The following is a 26,404-nucleotide window of genomic DNA, read 5'->3' as shown; positions in this document are numbered from 1 at the left end:
CGACACTGATACAAAACTCAATAGGCCATCAGGAACTTTTTGGTAGAGTCAAAGAAAAGTTTGTTATTAAGGGCATCTGGTTCAAACGTTTTCTTTTGACATAGGTGTTTTTTAGAAAGAAGAAACAAAACAAGGAAATGGGACAAAGAAAAAAGGCCTGGTAACTTTTACTTTTCTCTCTTCTCTTTCTCTTCTTGTTTTTCCACAAACACAAAAGAAAAGTTGATGGGCTTTAATTGTCATTAGACACCCAGTGACACAGAAAGCAGTTTGAGTGTTTGAACGGTAATCTCCCCACGAAATATCAATCATACATGACAGTTGGAGAGCGCTAGATTTGTTTCAATTATCTCACCAGATCTCCGTCATGTTAGAGGAAAGCAAACTTATTTTCCCAAATGTGCAAAACACCATTTAGTCCAAAAGTGCATCTTTTAAAGAGGTGGGAAGTGGCCATGCAGACTTTAATGGCTCACAGATGGGGACCCGGAAGTTCACGAAATGGCAGCAGTGGAAGGATTCTGCGGGGAGCAGTCCCGGGGGCACCGAGATGCGGTAGAAAACGAGACCCGCCTCTAATAACCAACTCCTTTGTGCGAGCAAGCTCGAACATCTGGGACGCCCTTCAACCACAAATATCACTTCCATATTTCTCAGTTTAAAAACTTATCAGACGACTTTTTAAAAACTCCTGTGATTAAACATTAGGACTCTTCACTAAAGTCAGATCTGGATGCAATTCTTTTCTTTGGATTTTGATTCTTGGGAGATGTTTGTTGGGGGAAGACTTCCTCACTCCAGAGAACACCTGTTTCTTCCCCCAGAAATCTCACAGCTTCACTTATGTTTCGCCTGAAATTTAAGGTAATTCCTTATTGGGCAATTCTAGGGAGATTTCTTTAATGCTTATTCTCCAGATGATCAAATAATTTTCAAGAAGACTTAAACTTGGTGTAAATGACCCCGACTTGGCAGTCCTGACTTGTCACGTGATCAGCTAGGCCGAAACTCCCATGAATGTCCACCAAAATGGTTAAAATGAATGATTCTGTGATTTAATTCAAGAGATGCAAATGGCTGTTATCTGATTTCAGTTCATCTTTTTTCTTTTTCTTAACTCGTACGTTCCATCTATCAAAACTGTTTCATTTCTCTCCTCTGTATCTCCACCCTCCACCCCCAAGTCTCTATGTTACTTTCCTACAGTGGAAACCATAACTGGATGCAGTCCAGCAAGTAAGAACCTCAGCAGGTGGTTCGCGGAGTCCATTTCATCCCTTCCTGCCCCGGGGAAGCAGGTTAGTAAGTAGGTTGTAGGGAACTCAACTTAATCCATGCCTAGTGAACCAAGTCCGTCAAGCCCAGAGATTATGGTGACATTTTGCAATTACTGGTATGCAGTTTCTTTTGTTTGGACTGAAGGAAAAGACAATCATACACTTGATGTGTACTTGGGAGTTCTAATCCCTGCAGTACAAACATACCTGTGAGAGTGTGAACAACCATGGGGTGGGCTTCCACACAACCCGAACTGGCCTTTATTTTTTAATGTTTTTCTTATCATCCAAGTAACACATGCTTATTGTAAAATATTTGGAAAGGAAGTGGAAGTGTAACAAGCCTAAACTAATGAAACATTCCTTCCCCATCACCTCCTAAATATTCCCCCTCTGAATGCTTTATTCTCTGCCCATCACCTGTTCCCTTGCATGTCAAGGTTCCAGCACAGCTTTCCATTGTTCTATGGATCAAGTCTAAGATCGATACTTCGTGCATCTGTGTCCTTCACCTGGATGCCAGAGGACCATTCCAATTCCCTCCTGTTTTCAAGTTCCTTCCTCTCCAGCTTCACCTACTCATGGTTCCCCATGTGCTGCATTCACTCCCATATGAGCAAGGTGCTTGAGCCAAGTCCTCCCTGTTCTGCCTCCCAGAGCTGGTTTCCTCTGCACAACTCACCAACCACTTCTCTTTTATTAGTCCCACAGAGCCCCTTCTTCTCACTCCTCGTCGACTGTCTGGGTCTTCAGCATTCTCACCACCTTGCTGGGCCCGGACGGGGCTCTCCCCTGACTGTTCATTGCGGATGCCCCCATGAATACCCACTCAAGGACAGTGCTTGATAGGGCAGAGCATATACTTCAATGCCTCTGTTTTGCTGCCATTCATAAAGCCTGTTTGTGTCTTGGGATGTAAGCATCCCAAGGACAGGGACTGGGTGTACATGTCATTGTATAGGATTGTAATATTATAAATGTGCAATGAGATGCTTCGTAAATAGTCAATGATGACGAAAGTAGCACGTATCTGTGAGACTATTTCTGAAATCGAAAACCTTTTGATATTGTCAAATATACATTTCGCATGTTTCTATCAAAAAATGAACATTCTGTTTAATTCAACAAATGCCTCTGAAATGTGTGCTATGTGCAAAATGTGTGCTATGTGAAAGGCACTATTTAGGTATTTGCAGGAGAAATAATAAAAGATAGACACATCTATTACTTACAGGTTCCTACATCTTAATGGTGGGGTCATTTAAGACAAAAGAAAGTGAATGCCATGAAGGAGTACAAGGTTGTGTGGGGTTTTAAAGGATGGGCGAAACCATATCAAATTGAGAAACCTGGGACTTCTTCAAGGAGGTGGCATTTTAGAGAGGCTCTGAAGAATGGGTAAATTTTTGACACAAATTAAATTTTTTTTTTAAACTGACATTTAACATCAATGAGGTAACATCTCAACTTTAAATCAAAGTTTCTATTTTTACATCCAGACGTGGCGTTATTTTGATATTACAGCTATATGAAGAAGCAACTAAGGGCTGCATATTAACGTGTTTTCATGTTGTCAGACTACATATTTTGGACAAAAAGCAGATTTTTGTAAAGCCCTTTATAAAGCTCACCAGCTTTACTACAAAGTGAACAACACAAGGCATTTTGGACACAAATGGTACCTCACTGTATGTGTGTATTATTGGCCCAAATGATCCACTCTTATTTAACTGCAGTGAAGTCTTTCATCTCCCAGCTATACAATAATAGTTTCCATATGACCAGTGGCTCTGCTATAAATAAGATCAAAAGCAAAAGAAAGGATTTAATAAAAGAATATGACATTAAGAGTAGCATTAAATCAGGGGGAAAAATACCAATATTCAACCATGTTGTTTGTTTTTTTGAGACTGAAGCTCTACACAGTACTGAACAGCTTCCCCAATATGTCCTGAAATGGCATTTTACAAGGAGTAGGCATGTACAAAATCCATTTGGGTATGCCTTCAAGTGGTAAAGATTAAGCTGGGGGGCAGCAGGGAATGTGGGGGTAGGGAAGAGCACCCCCCTTTAGAGGCAGGCTGGAGAACAGGTAAGCAGCTTGTTTCACTTCGAAAGAGTTCAGGGGAATGTGTGGATGGCAGACGTCTATCCATTGCTCGGTCCTTTTCTGTTCTATTTAATGGAGATAGACTTTTGGTAATCCAGAGATTCTCAGAGAATCATAACATTGCTCAACTCTCGTACATGAGTTCTGAGAAAGGAAGTTTTTTTTGGCAATGCACAGTGAGTTGATATGAAGAGCCAACTTCCCAAACAAATTCTCCTCTAGTTCTTAAAAAAAAAAAAATTACAATGTTAATCTCTATTCCCGACTGGATAAACAGCTGCTAATAACCTCCAGCTCCCAGGGGAGGAGAATGTTTCCTTTCATCTTCAGACTGGTGGATATCTGACGTGCACTGGACTTTAGTGATTCCACATGTTTCTTACTTTGCCTTTTTCAAAACTGCCCTAGTACCTACTGGTCTTGCCAATGCAGGTTTCTTTTCTCCCTTAGATTGCATCCATAGAGTTGGAGGACATCCTCAGTTATGGTACTACTTACTTGAAATTGTAGTTCTTTTACTGTGGGTGTATTTAAAGAGGAAATTCAAGCACTTCTAACATCTAAAGGAAGCTAAAGTCTTGGACCTTTGTGTCTGAAGCCTTGTGAGGGAAATAACCATTTTGGTTTCTTCCAGGCTGAGCTAATTACTCACTCAAGGGCTGGCTACGTTCAAAGATACTCAATTCCTAATAGCATCGCTAATGCGATTACTTACTTCTATCTGTTTGTGTGCTAAATCGAGGGGACAACGTCAACACTTTTCCTCTGCTAGGAAGTACCCTGCAGAAGGTTACAGGGCCAGCCGGCCCCGAGAGTCATTCTCACTTGTTCTCGAGCACCTGCTTTTACTGGTGACCTCAGTTCTACACCTCAAGATTCAGACATTTCACAAAACAGCTTTTTAAACAAAAACCAGCTGTTTCCCATCTAGACTACAGGGGGAAGAATTTGGGCAGTTCACAGAAACATTACCCAGAGACTACCATTCCCCCAATAACTTTCACACACTTTCGGCTCCAAACAACACACGGGTGCAGAAGCCGGGGGAGAAGGCAAACTTGAAATTAAAACGTGGAAACTTGATACCCTGGTTTTTGACAGTATGTCCAATTAACTCCTTGGAAATGAATGTGTTTATTGTATCAGGACAGTGCTACCCCAAAGATGTCATTTAACTAATATTGGACAGAACCTTCGGTTAAACTCAACTTTCTGGTTGTAAGATGATTTATGGATGTAGAGGAAACTATAATTATGCACAACTGTGAATGTCAGCCAATTAGGTAGAATCCTCGTGTTTCAGAAATGCGATGTTCAAGCTTTTTAAAAATTTTTTGATTTTTTTTTTAGGTTTTCCCTCTTAGAGCTGCTTTGCCTAAACGCTCTTCTTATTTTGAACACATTTTACACTTCTATTTTCTAAGCAATTAAGATACTTTTGATTTGAAAAATTTACAGCCACAATAAAAGTTAAAATAACACAACGACCACAGATTTTGAAAAAATATAAAATGGCCAAGGCTTAGTCTTGGCTTTTAAACAGTGCCAAGTTGCTCCAGAATTTTCTGTTTTGGTATGAATGACATAACTGAATTACTTCATGAGCTGCTACTTTAATTCCTAAGGGTGGAAAATTCCATGAGTTAATTTAATTTGGATGTAAAAAAATATACATGAAAACTCGCTCTTCCTGTGGACTCTCATGTGAAATATTTGAGCCAATTGTTGGAGCTGCTGTGCTTTGAGGAGGGGCTTTCCACCCAAGGCAGCCCGGCTGGTGCTGCACGGTCCCGTATCATCAGAAGATTTGGGCACAGAAGATCCTTTATTTTCTGCACATGTTTTTAATCACTTTATTTGATACCTCTGCAATGCCCTTTCTAGCCCGTCCCTAACTGCTGAAATCCTACACAGACATTAATATGAGCTCAATGACACCCTTTCCAGGAAGGTTTTCTTAAGAAACCTTAGGTCTCCTAAGGCTGGACAATGTTCCTCCTTCTCTGAATTGTCTCTTAGGTCACTTCATCATTCCACCTTGCATTACAGTTAGGCACATACTTGTGTTATTCCTCCCCGCCCCCCAGAATCAAAGGCCTACAGGATCAGAGACTCTCGCGCACATTTCATAACCCCCAAAGGATCTGAAGCACAGAAGACAAGAATGAGGGAATGAACATCTGTGTAGTTGCTAATATATACAGTATTATCTTCCCCCCCTTCCCCGAAAATCTGCTTTCTTGAGAAAACAAGGATAATACCACCTTTTTAAAATGCAAGGGTTGTGCCTTTTCTAAACCATGGACAGTTTAGATTGTGTCCTTGTCCCCAATAAGAGTTCAATAAAAAAATACGACAGTGACTATAGCTATTAAAAGCATCTACCTGCTTTTTCCTCTATTATTTAAGAAGAAAGCCAAGTAAGAATACGATGAGGCCAAAGCATTTTAAATATGCTTTTATATTTTTTAAGTGGGGAAAACAACCAGTTTTTGTTTTTATTTATTTAAAGTTCATGACACCAGGGTACTAAACACATACTTTAGGGGGAAAAAATTAGGGAACTAGGCTTGTTTTGTCCTAGAAGTGGAGAAAGGGAGTCTTGGGTTTGATGATCCTACGCAGACTGACAGCCTTGTTTCCAGGTCACAGGGCCTGTTTTGAGTAAAATAGGTATTTGGGGGGTGGGGGGGAAGAAGGGGATATACCTAGTTTGGACCCACTGCTATGGGATCTGGGCATGCATCATGTCCTAACCACTTGTCCCAGGGATTGTCAATGGAGCATAAGTGGTCTCACTGCTATGCCTGTATTTAAAACCTCTTGACTTTCATTTGAGTGAATGCAGAAATATCAAATGGTAAGCTCCAGGTTTCTGAAGCTGTTGTACCTAATCCATAGTTAAGAGAATTTCTTCAAGTCAGACAGAAAAAGACAAATACTGCATGTTCTCATATGTTATATGTAGAATCTTTAAAAAAAAGAACTCAAAGAAATAAGAGTAGAATGGTAATAGCTGGGGGAAATGGGGTGATGTTGGTCAAAGGGTACAAACTTGTAGCTATAAAGTGAATAGACTCTGGGATCGAATGTACAGCAGGCGGATAGTAATTAACAAAATTTTATTATATATTTGGAAGTTATTAAGAGTAGATCTTAAAAAAAGTTATCACCAGGCACACAAAAAAAGGTAATTTGTGAGAGAATGGAGGTGTCCACTAATCTTACTGTGGTGAACATTTTGCAATATTCACATGCATTAAATCATCAGGTTGTACACCTTAAGCTTATATATGTTTGATGTCAAGAATATCTCCAAAGGTTAGGAAAAGTTTTAAAAAATAAAAAGAGGGGGGCGCCTGGGTGGTTCAGTTGGTTAAGCGACTGCCTTCGGCTCAGGTCATGATCCTGGAGTCCCTGGATTGAGTCCCGCATCGGGCTCCCTGCAGGGAGTCTGCTTCTCCCTCTGACCTTCCTCCTTCTCATGCTCTCTGTCTCTCATTCTCTCTCTCTCTCAAATAAATAAATAAAATCTTTAAAAATAAATAAAAAAGAGGGGCGCCTGGGTGGCTCAGTTGTTAAGCGTCTACCTTCGGCTCAGGTCATGATCCCAGGGTCCTGGGATCAAGCCCCGCATCGGGCTCCCTGCTTCTTCCCCTCCCACTCCCCTTGCTTGTACTTCCTCTCTCGCTGTCTCTCTCTGTCAAATAAATCTTAAAAAATATATTAAAAAATAAAATAAAAAGAATTTCTTCAAGTTCTTTATCCTCTCTTTTTTCCTTAAGTTTTTTTTAAAATAAAGTACACTATTGATATAGATTAAAAAAACCTTTCAGTTGAGACTGCTAATCTGCTCTCAGAAATACAATTGTGGAGATTAGGATAGATGGTGAAACACTAGAGACAGGCAAATAGCCTCATCAAAGACAGAAATCTACATTGGTTTCCATATAGTAGCTATAGAAAGATGTTGGAGATGACTAAGATCTTGAGTGAAATTCTTTAACAGGCTATTTAAAAGATAGTTTCGAAGTGCTCTGAAAGGGAGGCAATGACCTCTCAAACTCCATTTGGTTCCACTAAGACCAAGTCTTTGTGGACAAACCTCACTTCCTCATTCGTGGGAATGCCACGTGTCTGGTGTCTTGTAATAATGCTAAGGACAAAATGAGAGAAGGCAGACAGCAGGAGAGTAGAATGAGTTGAACATAACTGGTTGAAATATTAAACCCAAAGGCAGGGGACGATGTAAGCGTCGAGAGGATGTCTGTAGCCTTGAGCCTCAGGCCTTCTGCTCTGTGTCCCCCTTAGCTAACATTTTTATTCGTGGCTTTGCTCAGGGCAAGAACGGCACCCATCAAAGTTACCGAGGACAGAGCCGGCAGAGTACGTGACCGCATGAGGATCTAAAGAAGAGCTTCCGATGGAAACAGACTGAAGGCTGAAGTATGAAATTCACAGGCATAGAAAAACTACAAAACAACAGAACAACAACAAAAAAAGCCCCACAAAAACCCACAAAGGCATAACGTGAAGTTCTGTACCAGTACAACACAAAGTACACAAGGGTAGTTGAGATGCGTGTGGCTGATGGATTTCAGCTGGTTATAAATTCAAACTCTGCCAGCAGGATGATGAAGGCGTCAAAAATGGCTAATAGGGGGCGCCTGGGTGGCTCAGTTGGTTAAGCGACTGCCTTCGGCTCAGGTCATGATCCTGGAGTCCCGGGATCGAGTCCCGCATCAGGCTCCCTGCTCAGCGGGGGTCTGCTTCTCCCTCTGACCCTCCTCCCTCTCATGCTCTCTGTCTCTCATTCTCTCTCTCTCAAAAAAAAAAAAAAAAAAAATGGCTAATAGGATCTTGCTAGGTGGCCTTTAGGTGAAGATACAACATATTGAATGGGTTTGGTAATAGATCCACCCGTGTCCACCCTGATGATTCCTTGAGCACTCAGTTCAGTTTGAGACTCTACATGCTAAAAGGTCCTTGAAGAAGAAAGCATTCCTTTTAAACTAGGGAGAATGCACTGGAAAGTCATAAAATCAAAACTTTCATGGGGGGTGGTGGTGGTGGTAAATGTTTGAAGATATAAATATCTAGCCCAGAGGAAAAAACACTGAATAGACTGTTGTCAAAGAACTGTAAGTTTCTGAAGTATTTGTTGGGTTGACTTAGGGGTAACTTCAGTGGGCAGAAAAATGAGGACTGCACAGAGAAGTAAATTTGGGCTGGTCATAAAGAAGAATTTCCCAACATTTGATAGAAATGGGCTTTGTGGTCATTTAGAGCTACTTATCCTTGGAGGGAAGGGGGCTGGTAGAGGCTTGTTGACTGCTTGGCAGGGGATTTGGGGGGATTTGGATAGACAGGATAGCTAAGATCCTGGAGATTCTACAGTAATAACTGCTTAGAAACACAGCATCTGCTCAAATATACATGAGACTTTATGGAGTCAAACTCTGTGAAAATGTAAGAGGAGCAAAACTGAAGACCTCTGTGGATCAGACCTTCGTTGAAACAGATTCTTCTGACTTCTGCCACTCTCATGACTATATATTCCAGTAAATGCTCCCCAAGATATCACATCCCTGCCCATGACTCTTTCCTGTTGCATGAAGCCAAGGAACAACTAAAGAAGGGCCTTGGGTTTCTATCACGGTGAGTACTGAGTAATGCACAGACTTGTTGAATCAATATGTTATACACCTAAACTAAGATAACATGGTATGTTAATTATACTTCAATAAAAACCAAAAATCATTCTTTTCTTGGGTTTCATTAGTTTCAGTCAGTGATGAAAAGGTTTGTAATATCAGCCACAGTTTTGAAATTGCTATGGTATTGGGTTAGAGAGGAAGTTCACCACAGCAGTGTGGTATTTAGTACAGAGAGTGCTGCTCTCCTTGCTGGCTTGTCTGGTTTCTATCCGAGCTTGGCCATTAACCTGTGGGCGTCCATGCTTGGGCCACTTCCCCTTTCTGGGCCTCGGGCTTCAGGAGTAAAATAAGGGCCATGGGCTAAATGACTTCTGGGGTGCTTTTACAATCTAGAATTCAATGGTCCCAACTCTCTTAAGAACCATGAAAGCAAAACTAAGTTAAGTTGTTATCTTATGAGGCCGTACGTGGTAAAAGTTCTCGTCTGTTCACAATGTCAGTTAAATAAAAAAAGGTGCTTTATCACCTAATGAATTTTCTTCTGATAAATTCTTTTTAACCCAAATTAAAAATGTTACGAACAGAGGGAAAGTGGGCTAGGACGGGCTTATATCTTTAATGCATGGTTTCTTTCTTTCTTTTTTTTGCCGCCTTCTTTTTTTTTTTTTTCTTCTCTTTTTCAAGTTGAAACGCGTGGTTTCTGAAATGTGTGCCACACCCCTACCTGGGGGTTCTAGGAGGGGGTCTCAGGGTTACTGTGGAGGATGGGTTGGGTGGGGAGTTCTACAGGGTTCCTCCAGTCCTAAGGCAACTAGAGCAACCAGATCCCTAGGCGATCCCTGCTCTTCTACCCAGTGACAATGCACCCCTCCCCCCCAGGTAACAGAGCTGCATCTCTGCTCTCTGATGGGGCTTGCTGTATGGGCTGTAGCAATTGGTTTTTAAATATGTGTCTTTTCCTCCTAAACTGTGAACCCCTTGGGAGCAGAGACCACGTGTTAGCACGGAGCCTGGCATTTGGTAACCACTCTTGATAAATATTTTTGGAAATGAATAAATGGACTTTAAGCAAAAAGGCTCTAGGAACCACACTGATTTTATATATTAATAGAGAAGGAGATTTTGAGCTAAATGATCCCTTCGTTGCCGACTATACTAGCAAGTAATCAGAAGCACATACAGAGTCACATGAAGACATTTTTGATGTGGGTTTTGTTCATATTCAGTTAAAAGAGGAGATGAGGTCATCTGAAAGGCTTGCTTTCAGGTCTCATCTGTGGATCGGAATACTGAGTGAACACTGGAGAGAACTATTTTCTGAATAAATAAATGACAGAAAACTGTCATTTCAATAATTTATAAAAACCTAATGATTTAATATCAGGATTAACCACGGAGGTATCTGAGGCACACGGGGGTTATATCTGGGTAAGAGTGTCTAATTAGCTTAATGACAAACCCACCTGTTTCCTTATTCTCCCACATTCAGAGATTTCTGCTTTGAGTCTGTCAGAAACGTGGGTGGTTTGTGTAAGAAAAATAATTTAAAATTTACTACTTCATGACCCTAGTAAGGAGAGTTTACACCTCGTGCCACTTAGCCCAGAAATGCTGACTTAAGAATAAGTGTTTAGACAGTGAGGGTTTTAATCTAGCATATCACTGCACTGGAGGAAAAATTCTTTACCTCTGCATTTGGTAAAGAGCTGCCCTGGGAACTTGGCCATGGGATGCCTGGGAATTCTTTCATCAAGGAGCATTTATCAAGATCTGAAAATCACAAGCTCTTACCTGGAAAGGTGTAGCTAGAGCTAATCTCTGGGGAGCGCTAGTGGTAGTGAACAAAGAGTGTGCAACGTGGAGGCATTGTCCCTGAGTTTCAAGTTGGCTTCGGGACTTGAGCCTCCTCAAAAACCCAATAAGGCCCATCTGACCAACCCCTACACTGGACATCACTATCCTTCTCAAAGGGCTCCTGCGAAGACTGCCTGAGGTAATATTCACGGCGCACCTAATGTAATACATAGTAACCAAGGATTTATAATATAGGTGATAAGGCCAAAGTCAGGCCTACAAAAGATACATAGTTTTGCATGACTGGGTAAGAAAAATATGTAGCCGGGCGCCTGGGTGGCTCAGTCGGTTAAGTGTCTGCCTTCGGCTCAGGTCAGGATCCCCGCGTCCTGGAATCAAGTCCTGCATTGGGCTTGAGCAGGGAGCCTGCTTCTCCCTCTCCCACTCCCTCTGCTTGTGCTCTCTCTCTGTCAAATAAATAAATAAAATCTTTTTTAAAAAAGAAAAAAAAATATGTAGCTAACAGTGTGATTCACAGAGCTCTGGAAAGTAGAAAAGAAAATGGACTATCACAGCGGAAGGCAGCAAGGGAAGGCTTCCTGGAAGAGGCAGAATTTGAGTCTGAACCTTGAGACTGGTGGGAATGAGATGGACAGAGGGAAGGGGGTAGGGCAAGCCAAGACCGATAGACATGGAAGAATTACCTAATGAGAATGTAAAGGGCAAATTCTGGTAATCTGCACAGACTGGTCTTGCTGGAAGAATTTTGACATACTGGAATAGCTAAACATAAGGCTTTTGGTAAATGGTAATGGGGCTTAATCAACTGGATTAAGACATTGGTCTTTATTTTGTAGATAATGGAAAGCCAGTGAAGGTTTCTGGGCAGGAAAGAGCATGGCCAAATAGCATCTAGAAAGCCCGCAAGTCTACAACATTCATGCTAGTATTATGAGCCATGCTGCTGTGAAAAAAAATCCCTTTCATTACACTAATACTTAGTAAATCACTGAAGACCTACTTCAGAACTCCAAGGAAAACATTTTATGAATCAAAAGCTAAGTACAATATGTTAGCAATTAAATGAGATAACATAACAGCCGAGGCAGAACCAGTTTTCCCCACCACAATTTCAAGCTGCTGCAGAAAGAAATGCTTATATCATCTTCCAAGTTATCAAGCCATTTTGTTTTGATTTTTGGAAGGCGGGGAGAGAAGAAGCAAGAAGAGGAGGGAGGTCAAGAGGATTCAAAGCTGTCTATTCTTTAATCAGGAGGAATTATTAAGGGACTTATAAAGGAGATTTGCTCAGAACAAAACTAGCCCTGGGATGGGTCTTAAGTTACTAAAACTGGCTTCTACTCCAGAACAACGAACGAAGGTGTGTAGTTGGAAAGAAACACCCACCAGTGTTCTCTGCAGCGAAGTTTCCGGTGCATACCTCCCACTGCTACTTTATTTACTGCAGCTGGCCTGAGTTTTATAGCCTGTTTCATGTATTAAAATTCAAATGTGGAAAACATTACCAGTATCCTCCTTGAATTTTTTTTGTTGTTGTTGTTGTTCAGGGGGAAGGGGGGTGGGTTTTTTTTTCTTCTTCCCCTTCAACTTCCTTTTTATTGTGGAATGTATCAAATGGTCAAAGGCTAACTTCAGACTGACTAAATTCAAAAACTATTTCCTTTGTTCTTCTGTTTTTGTTTGAAAATTCATACCAGTTTGCACAAGGAAAGAAATGACAAGCCCATCTCTTTCACACACGTTAGGGTTTCAGGCTGGGAAAGCTCAGACTCTGTGGAACCTGCTGGGTATTTCTGGGAAGAAAGGAGAAAGACAGAAATACCTCTCACTGGGTTTCGAGGGCGGCAGGTTGTTACCACACCACAGCTTTGGGGTTACTCTATCACCTGGTCGGCTCTGCAGTCATCCCTGATTGGATTATAAATGCCTTCAGAGGAGGGAATAGGAACTCTTCCTCCTCAGCAAAACTAGCAGCTTTATGGCTTCTGCAGAGCATTTTCAAAACCAAATCAAAAACGTTTCTGTGTAATATTGGCCGATTATTTCCCTCCTCCTTTTGCTCTGCTCCATTCTCCCCCTCTTTCCACTCACTCCAGCCAGGTCAGGCCAACCTCCTGTCTCCAGAGATGATTCTGGTCCCTTCCTCCTATCCCACCTTTGAATCAGACTCAAGGGGGAGGCAACCCAAAGGTCAAAGAGTCCCCCAAAGCATCTATGTATAGTTTATTATTTTAAAGAACCACTTAACCTACATCTGGTATTTAAGAGCAAACTTTACATATTTATGGAAAAAAAAAAAAAACGGTCTCTGAAGCAATGTGCCCGTTCAACATATGCAAAATGAACACAGCTACAGAAATTAAACCATTTTTCTCTTGATTGAGAGCAGATATAGAGAAATGGTTATATAAGTCACAGATCTGGCTTTTAATAAAGCCAGATTTCTTAATTAAAAGCAGTATTGTTTAAACATTGTAGTTTAAAAAGAAAAGAGCTGTACAAAGTAAAACCTCATATTATATGCATCCCAAGTGTATTTAACACATTACCTGAGGCCAAGCTAAATTAACATCTAGATTTTCCTTTTGTAAACTCTTAGCAACTGCCATGAATAGACAAACAATTTTTACTCAATGATGAATTTTTAGGATAGAGGTCAAGGAAAAGCAAAAAAGCAAAAAAAAAAAACCATTTAGCTTTGGCATTCAGAAATATCTTTCCACGTTTTAGAAGTGAGTTCATTGCTTCTATTTATATACCAGTATTCTGGGCTTCAAATTGGTTGCAGGTTTCCATAATACACCGCTCAGGATGGTCCCTCTCAGTCTCAGTCTTTGATTAAGAGAAAGTGAAAGGAGGACAGAAGAATCCTCTTGACCAGGAACTTAAAAAGCCTCAGAAGAACCTGTGCCTACTCTGCCTTCTCCTTTTGGAATCATCAGTAAACAAGAGATGCTATATTGGTAACAGAAGATAGGCCTTCATCCAAGCAACTTTTTAAGAGCCTACAAAGTACAAAACAGGACACTAAAGTGTTTCTGATCAGGCAGGTGTTTATAAGCAGAATACGCAGAATCATTAGTAATAAATTCTCCACCCATTTGGTCACCTTACTGTCATCACTTAACATTTTGTTAGGAAGATTCTGAATTTTGGGGCACTTGGGTGGCACAGTCCATTAAGCCTCCGACTCTTGGTTTCGGCTCAGAGCATGATTCAGGGTCTTGAGATCAAGCCCCACATCGGGCTCGGCACTCAGCATGGAGCCTGCTAGGGTTTCTCTCTCCCTCTCCCTCTGCCCCTCCCAACACACTCATGCTCTCCCCTCCCCACAAATCAATAAATAAATCTTAAAAAAATCTGAATTTTCATAATCACCAAAAAAGGGGAATGCATTCCCAAATCATTTCCAAAAGCAACGGGCACAATTGAAATTTCAGTTGTAATATGGACAAATCTGCTTAAATATTATTTAAATAAATACTTATTCATAAATGGGCAGTGATAAACTACTGTATCCTTAAATCACACAGTCCCACACCATATATTTAGGCAGATAAACACACCACATATTTCTACCTCCCACACTCAGAATCAAAAGACATTGATTTGGATTCTTTGATAATAATAAAAACTTTCAACCTACTCATATCTGAAATGCCAGTAATGTAACATGTACAAAAAAGTTGGGTCCTCTAGATGACGTCACTAAGATGAAGAATTTAAAACACCAGTAATGACCCAGCAATGTCCTCCTGGGTATATACTCAAGTGACATGAAAACATACGTCCACCCAAAAACCAGTATGTGAATGTTCACAGGAACATTATTCATAATCGCCAAAGAGTGGAAATAACCCAAATATCCATCACCTGGTGAATGGATAAATATAATGTATCCCTATGTTTGGCAATAAAAAGGAATGATGATCTGATATAGGATGAAGTATGTATAAACCCTGAGAACATTCCACTAACCGAAAGAAGCCAGCTAGTCAGAGAAGACCATCACATATTGTCTGATTCCAGGGTTAGGAAATATCTAAGAGAGGCAAATTATAGAGATAGAACACAGTCATTGCCAAGGTCCAGGGAGAGGGAAAAAGGGAGTGTAACTGCTACTGGCATGGGGATTTCTCTCCTTTTTTCAGGGGTTAAAACGTCCTAAAATTAGACTGTGGTGATGACTGCATAACACTGTGAACATACTCAAACACAAGGAATTGTAAACTTGTAAATGGGTGAAATGCAGGTAAGTGAAGTCTATATCTCAGTAAAGCTGTTTAAAAAAGAAAAAAACAGCAGCAGTGGTATTTATACTTGAAATTCTAATTCTATGCAGTAACTGAAGAGTCTACAAATTTCATCACTTACCATGAGTGAATGTCTGTTGGCTGAAAGAAGACCAGTTCCATACCCTGAGCCCAGACCACCCATTGCTCCATTATGAGAAGGTCCAATGATTCCATGCATGTCCCCATGACCACCAGGCATAGCTGTGGATGGGCCCACTGCATGATTCCGGAGAACGTGAATAGCATCATCCAGTCTTTCTAAGCGATCTTCAATTCGGCTTTGCTGTTGGTTAATAAATGTTGTGAAATTTGATTTAGTTTGAAATGCATGCATAGGTTACAGAAGTAAAACTTGAGTTGGCACAAATCATACGTTGAGTTTCTGAATATATGTTTCCAATACAATTTATTTCCTTGAATCAATAATAAAAATAAACAGTGACCTTCCCAAGAAAGTAGTGAAAAATGTTAATGGTTTATCATAGTGTTATTTTTCATGAACAAAGTATATTTTGTAATTCTTCTCGACATTATAATGTACATATGCTATACTGTATTGAACTAGCTTGAAAGAGAATTTAGATTTACTTCAGAAAAAAAAATCTATAGAATTTAAGAAACATTCTAGCGGATATTGATTAAAATTTTCAAAAAATTAACAATGGGAAGATGATGCATTTAGAGTTTCCCAATTAAATTATTTTCATTATCTTCTTGGAGGCCTATTTCCTTCATCTTTTCTGTAGCATATGATACAGTGCTATGTATCAAGTCAAGGACAGGTAAATACATGCAGACTATAGTTTCTTACTGAGTACTATCTATTTTTACCATTGTTTCTTGCCTTCTATCTATTATCACCAGCTTGTCCTTGTGTGTAGAGGGGACTGGGAACTCAAAACGGATACAGAAAAAAACATTACAAAAACTATGCCAACCAAAGTGGTATGAGATTTCAAGACTGAAGAATCACAAAGTCATGAATCAACTGTTCACCAGGGGCTTCTAATGACTTCAAAGCCCTTACTCTGTATAAAATTCACTACCTTATATAATTAAATTATACAATTCAAAACCAACTGACCTTTTTTTTTTTTCATCCCCGCCACTGGGATCCTGTTTTCTGCAACTAGATAAGGTCTATACTATAGTTTTTGGTGAAGAAAAAGGACATGCAGATGTGTATTCACTTTTTGCAGTATGATCAATAATGATAGCAAGTAAACATCTGCACACCACTCTCTAGTGTGCATTTTAAAATACGCCATTTCACTGGATCTTCATTCTCCATGTGTAAGGCAAGCAGGGAAGACATGATATCCCTTCCATATAGACGTGCAAATGAGGCTCAAAGAACTTAAGTATTAATTACCTGGTGTCACAATGCCAGGAAATGGTACAGTTAGGATTGAATCTAAGTCTTTGGACTTCAAATCTAGTGCCTCTTTGGACTAGATCATGCTACAGCCTACTGTGATTTCCAATGGGCTGTGTAACCAGATGTACCAGCTCTGCTGCATGAGAATAACAATTTCTAATTATTCTGTACTGACAGAAGGAATGTATGTCTAATACAGTTAGTCTATGGTACAGAACATTCTGATTTGGTGGGCTTTGTTGTTAAGAGACCTTCCCTAGATTCCTCGCTGCTACTTATGAAATCTCTGAAAAGGTACTAAACTTCTTTGAGTCTATACGTCATAATTTGTAAAAAATGGGAACGATAAGATATATTTCCAAGTGTGAATGTGAGCACTGAAAAGAAGTAATACGTGTGCCTATCTCCCTTTCTGGCTCACAGCTTCCTGGTGGAGAGAGCAGTTTCTGCTTGCAAATCCCCTTGAGAGTGTTGAGTATTTAGAGAACTAAAGCTATAGTTCATAACTATAAACCGAGTCTTTATGGTTCTATAGTTGGACATAACCTAGTTTTGATAGATGGATCCCAGAGAATAATTGATGCAGGTAAACACTTAGAACAACTATGGATTATCTGGATGTGGGCTGCAGATTAATTAATTAATGTAGGCAAGGCAGGTAGCGCATACCTTGTCTTACCCTGTGGTTGCCTTTTGTGGCTAAAATGCATAGCTGGATTATCCCACACTACAGCAAGGAAGACCACAACCAAGGGGGAAATCCACCTTCATATTTCCATTTTTAGATTTTCCTTAATTCAAACAGTAAGCCAGAAGGGAAGAAAGGAAATTCTGAGCTGCTGACAAGACATTAAGTTAGATAGATGGATCAACTGATGCCTCTTCCATGTTCTATCTCAAAATAGGGAGGAAAAGAGGGAAACCCACCCCTGAAGGATTTCAGAGTTCCTTGTTGCCACTTCTCCCCATTTGATTCATACACTGACCAAAGGCCGCCCAGAGCAGTGTGATTTCAGGCACATTTCCAGCCACATCCACCATGAGTTGACAAAGACTAGAGTGTCAGACACTGAATCATCATGGGAGTGTTTGTAATATTAATTATACCCATGGAAATTTTCAGCTGTTTGCCACTGGAAGAACAGACATTTAATGATGTTACTAGATTTCTAGGAGAACCAAAGTGAATGGGGAAACAGACAGTAGGCTTCTTATTTAGAGGTCAAGAGGAGAACGCCTCTAAGCCTGCCACTCTGGAAAGTAAAGCAGAGGTATATTGAATCTTCAAGTGCTCCAGCTATGCAGCTTGGCTGGAACTGCAGCGCTATTGTATCAGGAAATTATTAACTCATTGACGGGGACCCTTCCCAAAGATGCGGAGGACACTGCTATCTTTCCAGGATATTTTATCTCTTACCTGGTCTTAGGTATTTGGAGCCCTGGGGCTTACACTGCAGTAGTATCTGGGTTATAATCTACAAACAGGAATAAATAATAGTCTAATAACTCTGGCTCTAACCAAACTTGTGTGCTTAACATAAATCTGAAGTTTCTGTTAGTGAAATAAGAATCTTGGAGAGTTAACCAGATGCAAAAAGAGAAACATGGTCACCAAATGGCCAGAGGAGAGATTAACAGACGAGACTTACCAAAGAGTGTAAGGGTCCTTCATAATTAGGAGATGATGAGGCCTGTCCTCCATTTCTAGACCAAACAGCTGTGCCTGCTGGTAGTAAAATGGAGATTGCAATGAGATCTATATAATCTGAAAACCATCTCGCAGATATTTTAAACAGTTCTTTTGGAAATAGCAATGCTTATTTTCATTTGGACAATTAAGATAAATATATGTAAACTTCCCATACAAGAATTTTGGGACAAGGAAAACATTTTCAATTTCAAACTTGATGTAGACTTGGAATTCTCTCAGGCTTCCTCCCAAAAGGGAACATTTATTTTATTATTTATTTTTTTAAAGATTTTACTTATTTATATGACAGAGACACAGTGAGAGAGGGAACACAAGCAGGGGGAGTGGGAGAGGGAAAAGCAGGCCTCCCACTGAGCAGGGAGCCTGATGCGGGGCTCGATCCCAGGACCCTGGCTGGGATCATGACCTGAGCCGAAGGCAGGCGCTTAACGACTGAGCCACCCAGACGCCCCTCAAAAGGGAACGTTTAATTGGTTCTGAATTTAGCCAAGGAAGGGTTCCTCCTGAAGAAAAGAGATACTACATAGTCAAGGCACTTTTAAGAAAGCAAAGGGGGATTTTGTTACACCTTCATGCAAGGCCAGTTTGTGAAACCAAAATTCTCTCACCAATGAAAAACAGCATTGCTACTTGTTTTAAAAATGATCCTTAAAAAGGGATAAGCCTTCCAAACTTTTTAAGGGAATAAGATTAGTTGGCAGCGCTCCACTAAACCGGAAATTTAAAAACTCAATATAACAACAGTAATAAGTAAGTGGTTTCTTCTGAAGAAAGTAATTATTTTGTGATCCACTAACCTTGATTCCTGCTACAATAAATATTACATGTCTAACCTACAAAATAAAAACCACTTTTAAATTTAAAGTAATGCATACTCTGTGTGGAAACTAAGAAATAATTCAAGAAAGGAAAAAAAATATCTGTGACCTCACTGTAATCTCATGCCCTGACATGGTTAGCATTTAAAAAAATCCCTTCTTCCTGTCATTTCTGGGTGTGCATGGATGTGTATTTTTTTTTTTTTAAGATTTTATTTATTTATTTGACAGAGAGAGCACATGAGAGGGGGAGGGTCAGAGGGAGAAGCAGACTCCCTGCCGAGCAGGGAGCCCGATGCGGGACTCGATCCGGGACTCGATCCAGGGACTCCAGGATCATGACCTGAGCCGAAGGCAGTCGCCCAACCAACTGAGCCACTCAGGCGCCCTGGATGTGTATTTTTATGCTACAAAAAGTAGGATATTTTGTTCAATTACTTGTAGTGACCGAATATGGACAGAGCCAGCTACTTTCAGTGTGAAAATAGCAATTTATCCCCATGTTTACATCTTTGTAAAGTTCTCTCTTCCTAATATGGGGTCTTTCATGGTGCATTAGCTGGACCCCCAAATTGGCCTTGTGTCTGTGTCTCCCACCCAGATGATGCTGTTCAGGTTTTGGGTGTTTGTGGCGTTTTCTGGAATGATTTGTGCATCCTAACGTTCCCATCATTAACCTAGAAATGGAGCGGTAGGATGGTGAGCACCGGATTCTCGCCAGAGCACTGGTACTGATGCTCACGCCACCTCAGCAAGTCACGTACCCTTTCCGGGCCTTAGTACGCTCATCTGTAACATCAGAGCGCCAGACCAAAATCATTCTCAAACTTTATTAGACCCGAGATTTTTTTCCCCCAAGTGATAAAATAGATGAAATTAGAGATGCTTTGTTTGAAATGGGGAACTTGGGAGTTCTCCCTACTCAGACTCCCTCACCCCCTGCCTCACTGGGCTCTCTCTGGCTCTGGACATTGACACTGGTGATCATGTCCCAGAGCCTATCAGTAGAATACTGACTCAGGAGTGGATAACACTTCTGGACTTTCCCTTCCTTTTCTGTCATGGGGAATGTTTAACACTGTTCCATTATCTTCTTAATATCATGTCTGTGTCCTTTCAGTTTCAATTCTGTCCATTGGGACATGTGGACTTAAAGGTCCAGCCACCCTTCTCCATTTGGTGACACCCTCCCCCCCAACCATGTCAACGGAGTTTTGGAAAAGGCTGATATTCAGTCCCACCTAAGCCATGGCCATCACCTCTGAAAGCTTTGTGCAGTCTGAAACCTCCCACTCTCCACCGGGAATCCAGTTTATGATGCCCTGTGAGTGCTGCATGCAGGGAATAACAGGGATCGAGGAGGGAGCATTTAGGCAAGTGACTCCACTATAAATTACAGTAAGGTCAAGTTTCAATCAGGTACAGATGCGATTCAGTTTCTTTTTTAGAAGCCACCTGTCCTCCCTCCCAAGAACAGAGACATGCACCAGATAGGGCCTTCTGGAAGCATTTATACTAAAAGGGCAATGAGCCCTTAAATGGACCTCTGAAAAGTGAAACGCTTTACTAAAATAATTCGACAACTTATAATTTTATTTTCTGAAGCCATAGGTCATGCTAATTTGTTGTATTTTAAAGGCAAACATCCCATTTTGCTCCACACAGTTACTTCTCTATTTACAAAATTAGAGTTTTCCTCAATCACGCCAGTGAGGTGGACTTTAAAAAGCACACGTGGAAAGTCTAAAATTTCTGTGGAAAATGATCCTTTTGAACAGTCTGTATTTGATGACGATATAATCTATATTCATATTCCTGACTATATTAACTGGGTTTTCTCACCTGAGATGTCTTTTTTTTTTTTAAAGATTTTATTTATTTATTTGACAGAGAGAGACACAGCGAGAGAGGGAACACAAGCAGGCGGAGAGGCAGAGGGAGAAGCAGGCTTCCCGCCGAGCAGGGAGCCCGATGCGGGGCTCGATCCCAGGACTCTGGGATCATGACCTAAGCCGAAGGCAGACGCTTAACGACTGAGCCACCCAGGCACCCCCTGAGATGTCTCTTAGAGTCTATTATTCTGTTGAATATCTTCTACAAAGCTAAGAAAAGTTTAAGAAGTTTTCCACATGCCTAAGTATTCTAAAAACATCTAATTTTTGAGAAAAATTTTGGATGTGAATGGCTGTACTTTCATATGGCAGTGGAAAAGACAGACCTTTCCATTTTTCTGTTTGGAAATGTTCTGCTTTGAGCTTTTGTAGGGAAGGAGTTTCCACCTGCCGCACCAGGAAGTACAAGAGGGAAATTGTTTTCATACACCGGTACCATGATGGGATTGAATTTAGGTACAGTACCTGAGAGAGAAGGAGGAGAGCCAACAGGAGTTGAAGGGTTTGATGAAAAGCTGTTGTTAGTGTGATCTGGAGAATAGATCTTAAAACAGTGGGGGAGAAAAAAAAAACACTCTCATTTATTAGGAATAAAGAATCAACATTTCTTTAAATGACAAAGTGTCGTTGCAATTCACCTAAAAATTACGAGTCATAAAATACATGTAGCAATTGACTCTAGTACCAATATTGTAAAATGAAAGATTTAACACTTATTTTAATTTTTCAAACCAAGAATTATGAGCTCATGTAAGATGGTGGGGACAGTACTGGACCAGGGTCAACAGACTGTGCTTCTAATCCGTTCCCTCCCACGCCCTACCATGGCTCCATGGCCATGAGCAAGCCACATGAACACCCCAAGCCCCCATTTCTTCCTCCATCAAACAGATTAGACAGCATCATCTCTATGCTTTTTGTCCAACTCCTTCTCCGCCATGATTGAGGCATTTAATGCCAAGGCTTAAGAATGGCCAGATGAAGTATAAACTTCCACTTAGGTCACAACGTTAAATTAAACTTACTTGATGCTCCCAATGGTAAGGAAAAACCAACCAAAGAGACAAAATGTTAGAGCAACAAATCCCCACTTACATTTGCAAACAACCACGTGTAGATTTTGAAGACAATACCAGGCACCCAGCCTCACACAAATGAGGTGTACTACTTTGTCAGTAGTGAACATGCAAGAAATGTTCAATTCCAGCCTCCTGGAGGTGGACAGGCGAGGCAAAGAAGCTGAGTCCCCAGGTGCCAATTAGGTGACAATTTCTCACGGACCTCAGTTATGGTCATTGTTTTTTTTAAGTGCCTTTCCCAAAGTGTTTTAGAATTGCCCCATGCCAAGTCAGTCTTAGATGGTCAATGAGCACCATATGAATTTAGAGAAAAATAAGAAATCAAGATAGAAGATCTATATACCAAAAGGCCTTGAGAATATCCACAAATCCATAATTGAGGACTGCTTGGCACCACTGTGAGGAGACAAGCTGGAAGGGTCAGCCATTCCCTGGAAGCTTCAGAGATCTCTCCTCAAATTTTCCAATCATCATTCTACAAGAAAGCTAGCATTTCCAGAAATCAAAGCTATTTGCCATTCATTTTCTACAATTCCAAATGTCCACTTCTGATTAAAGTTCACCCTTCCACAATGGTACATATGAAGTCCAAAGTCAATATTTCCTCACCGAAGCAAGTGCTTTCCCCAGAGCATCTCCAGTCTGGGAGCTGCCGGCGGCCCCGCTTCCTCTATTTGCTGCAAAAACAAAAGGCAGAATCTGAAAAACCAGGCGGTGAGCCGTCTAACAATTTTCTATTCCTGGTCCATTTACTCACAATTTAATTGCATTTTTAATGCTAATTACAACACATTAATCTTTAATTAGCATTAATTTGTTTGCTGAGGTAGATGTCAAATATATTCATGTTACTTTTTTTACAGATAAAATATAAACCTGACACCTTGGTTTAAAGATGAAGTGTTTCAGTTGTTATCACTTGGCCCCTTGTTGCTCAGGAGTAGTTAGTGGGGAATGGTAGCAAGCATGCGAGCACATGAGGTTCATTGCTAAGCGGTAAGCAGTATGTTCAGATCTCTGAAATCCTCAAAGTGTGCCTTTTCTCGCTATTTCATAGAGTCAGTTGAATTGTCTTCACAAGTAATTTACGCCTGCTTTCCAGTTTTTAAAAGATTTGATACACAGCAAAACGAGGTGCTCCTTTCAGCAAAAATAAAACAGAAAGTCTATAACGGGTCTGGCTTCTTAGGAGAGAAAATATTTTTAATATTTTAAGTAACACGTATTCTCCACATACTCCAGTCTGTGTTTACATTAAAACAAACAAACAAACAAACAAACTGAACTGTGACGCTACAAAAAATCAGGATGGTCTCAAATTCCGGAGATAAAATAAGTCTACATATTCACAAAGTTATCTCTGTCATCTTAAACACTGGTATTTTTGACTACAAAATAGTTGAACCCGAGGACTGTTGTGAAAAAGATGTAGATTCTGGCACAGAAGTCAAAGTATCAGCTCTACTGAACAGTATTAGTACAACACTTAGAACACTGGGCATGTGACATTTATTAAGGTCCGAACATTAGCAAATAAACATAGCATTTAAATAAAACCTATTAAACTTCAAGGAGCCGTCTTTCACTATTTTGTGAAATAAGAAAAGGAAATCTCAAATCAACTGATTAATCCAAGCAGAACTTCATTGCACATGACATAATTAAAAAAAAAAAATTCCCAGCCCTCTCTTTGACCCAAGAAAGCGCACTTGCTGACAAATGTGTCATCTGCTTCCAGATCTGTAAAATGGAGTAGTGGGGTCAGATCTCAAGTGGTTGAACTCTCTGCTTCTCTAGGTTGTAATTTCATTCTCCTGACCTCTGCTTAGCATAGTTAAATTATGCTTGCTATTTTTATATAGTTATATGTTGGGTATGTCAGTCAATAATCTTCTGAGGTATGCTTTATTTGTTTAACAAAACCCACACCCATTTCATTTGTTAATTACTAAAACTGAAAGAAAACTGGTATGCAATAAAAGGAACGCAACCACCCTCTGACAAAACCACCCTTTTTTATATCACAAGTTCATAATATTAAAACTATATTGGTCATTAGTGCTAAGGATTATAAGTATAAGTGCACCTTTGAAATGAGGGTTAGACATACAATTGAGCTAGTGGAAGGAGCTCCCAGATGCCAATAATATTAAAAATACTTAAATATAAGAGATAACTGAAATTAAATCTCATGTGAAATGAAAATTTCTGCAGTGAGGAGTTCCTAAAAATGAAAGGCAATTCTAAAGAGAAAATAATAAAGATTTTGAAAGCACAGAGAGCACTAACATTTTTTCAGCATGTACTACGATTGTATTTGGGGGCAATTAGATACTTTTTTTTCCCTAGAAGCAATATTATCAGATACCTAAAAATTAGATTTATCAGTCAAACAAATTTGTGATCTGCTTGATTAGAGAACAGATATTTGTGAAATGGAATTCCAGAGCCACACCGGAAAAAAAAATTATATTACCTAACAAAAAAAACCTAAATCACCAAAAAAGACAAGAGGTTGTTTGAATTACAGATAAAATTTATTACAGTAGTAGCTTCAAAAGACTAAACCTTCCTTTGAACAACTTTAACATGAGGGTGATAAATTTTTCAAAATATATTTTCATGAAAACCAACAGAAATATTTTAGGGAAATTTAAAAAATAAATGATATATATACAGCATAAAGTCATACTTGAGAAGCGACAAGATAAGATCATTAAGATTACTTTTGTACTACACCTTTCCAACTAAACTTTCTATTTGTGCCTCTTTTAGGACTCAGGAAGTAGAATAAAAACTAGAATCAACTTCTTACCTCATGTGGTCATGAGAATGTTTCAGAAAACTCCAAAGGCTACTCATGGAAGCTACTGATAAGAACAGACTATTTTTTCCCATGAAGCCATTCCACCTTGCAGCAGCTGGAGGGCCAAACCCAGGGGCTTAAATTTCAAAGCCACGTACTGGGGCCAATCTGCCCTTTCACTTGGAATGCCTTTTGTTCTGTTCCAGGAAATGTGGGAGAAGACACATTTCCGAGCCCCTGAACATGTTAGGCTACACGGGTCCTTCTCTTAAAGATTTCTCTTTTTATTTGTGTGACTGCTTTGTCCAAAGGCATACGTAATCAGAAAGTGAATTTAAATTCTCAAGTGGCATCCTCTTTTTTATACTGAGTAGTAATGGGTCGTGGATGGCCAAACACACTTCTAATCAAACTTTGTGCTCATCAGGTCCACGTTGTGGCTTTCCTGCAACAGGCTCGATTCCTGTTCTAGGCCCAAGTTTTTGTCAACTCGTATTATTAGAAATTGCCAAAATGCTCATATAATAGGAAGAGAAATAAAAATACTGCCCCTACTACGTAAAGACAGGATTGATTTCTTGTTATTTCAGCTCTAATCAATTTCTGTTGCTCAAGGAAAAAAAAAACAAATCAGTCTCTAAAGTGGTAAGGTAAATATGAATACAAGATGAGAAGTTATTAAAAGGAACTGCAATTTTGAAGGAGGATTCGAGACTGCCAGCCCCCTAAGCATTATTCAGATGGCTTGAACACAGGTGCTGTTGCTGGCTAGAAGATGGAGCAGAAAGAAGGGTCTGGTATCTTCGGTTTCATGTGGGACCACCCTCGGTCTCAATCTCAGCTTTGTGAAAACAGCAATTCCTATTAGAACACACCCTAATCGCAACATCAGAATGAGCGGTGTCTGGGGACCGGCTACTGAAAGTCAGAATTTGGAAAATGTGTTATCCCTTTATTGCACACCCATAACCTCAGGCTGGGAACACTGTGAAGATCTAAAAGGAATAAGTAGTATAATTCATAGTGAATTTATCCGAAAGATGATGACTGCTTTAAAATTTAGGGTTTTTTGAACTATGTCCAAGTGACCTTCATGTGATTAAACAATTAGAAGCAGCATAATGCTTCCAAAATAAGCCATGAGTTCATCTCTATAAAGATGACAAAAGAAGGAGTATCTCCAGCATTCCTACTACACACGATTTTAGAATAAAGACTCAAATATAGGCCACAATGCACTAATTTTTAGCAGGAGGGATTCCTAGGAATTCAAGGGGGGAGTTGGGCCCCAGCACCATGTGCAGGAAATGGACGAGAAGACTTAAATCAAACTAGTTTATTGTTCTCCGTTGGTGGTCTTTGTAACTAAGATGCCATGTCACTGCTGGATAAAATCCATATTACTCTTATGCTCTGTGCCTGTTCATCACCCAACTGTATTTGAAGGCTCAAGATTCTTACAAAAGACAAAGTGAATATTATGTGATTATTCTAATAATAAAATTACTGTGAAACCAAGTCCTCAAGGGGAAATGGACATAATGTTTCTACTAGAAAAGCCACATA

General features: G+C 40.1%; 1 protein-coding gene across 46 annotated transcripts in view; it reads right to left on the bottom strand.

The window, feature by feature from the left end:
• The window catches only part of TCF4 (transcription factor 4), a 353,491-nt gene that overhangs the window by 16,182 nt on the left and 310,905 nt on the right, over positions 1–26,404 (bottom strand). For 37 of the 46 annotated variants that reach the window (XM_045886662.3, XM_064578858.1, XM_064578861.1 and 34 more), the window contains 4 exons: positions 22,642–22,709; positions 21,419–21,497; positions 18,182–18,258; positions 15,234–15,437 (listed from right to left, as the gene is read on the bottom strand). In XM_045886662.3, the coding sequence (XP_045742618.1) occupies positions 15,234–15,437; positions 18,182–18,258; positions 21,419–21,497; positions 22,642–22,709 (428 nt within the window). The remainder of the gene's footprint in view (positions 1–15,233; positions 15,438–18,181; positions 18,259–21,418; positions 21,498–22,641; positions 22,710–26,404) is intronic. The other 9 variants (XM_045886659.3, XM_045886672.3, XM_045886651.3 and 6 more) reach the window with 1 other exon arrangement.

This window comes from Mirounga angustirostris, unplaced genomic scaffold, assembly GCF_029215605.1.
Source record: "Mirounga angustirostris isolate CCGP_5_RB_7025 unplaced genomic scaffold, mMirAng1.0.hap1 SCAF_14, whole genome shotgun sequence".
NCBI classification, from domain to species: domain Eukaryota; kingdom Metazoa; phylum Chordata; class Mammalia; order Carnivora; family Phocidae; genus Mirounga; species Mirounga angustirostris.
Note: the sequence above shows the minus strand (reverse complement) of the source record. Positions and strands in the feature narration are given on the sequence as shown.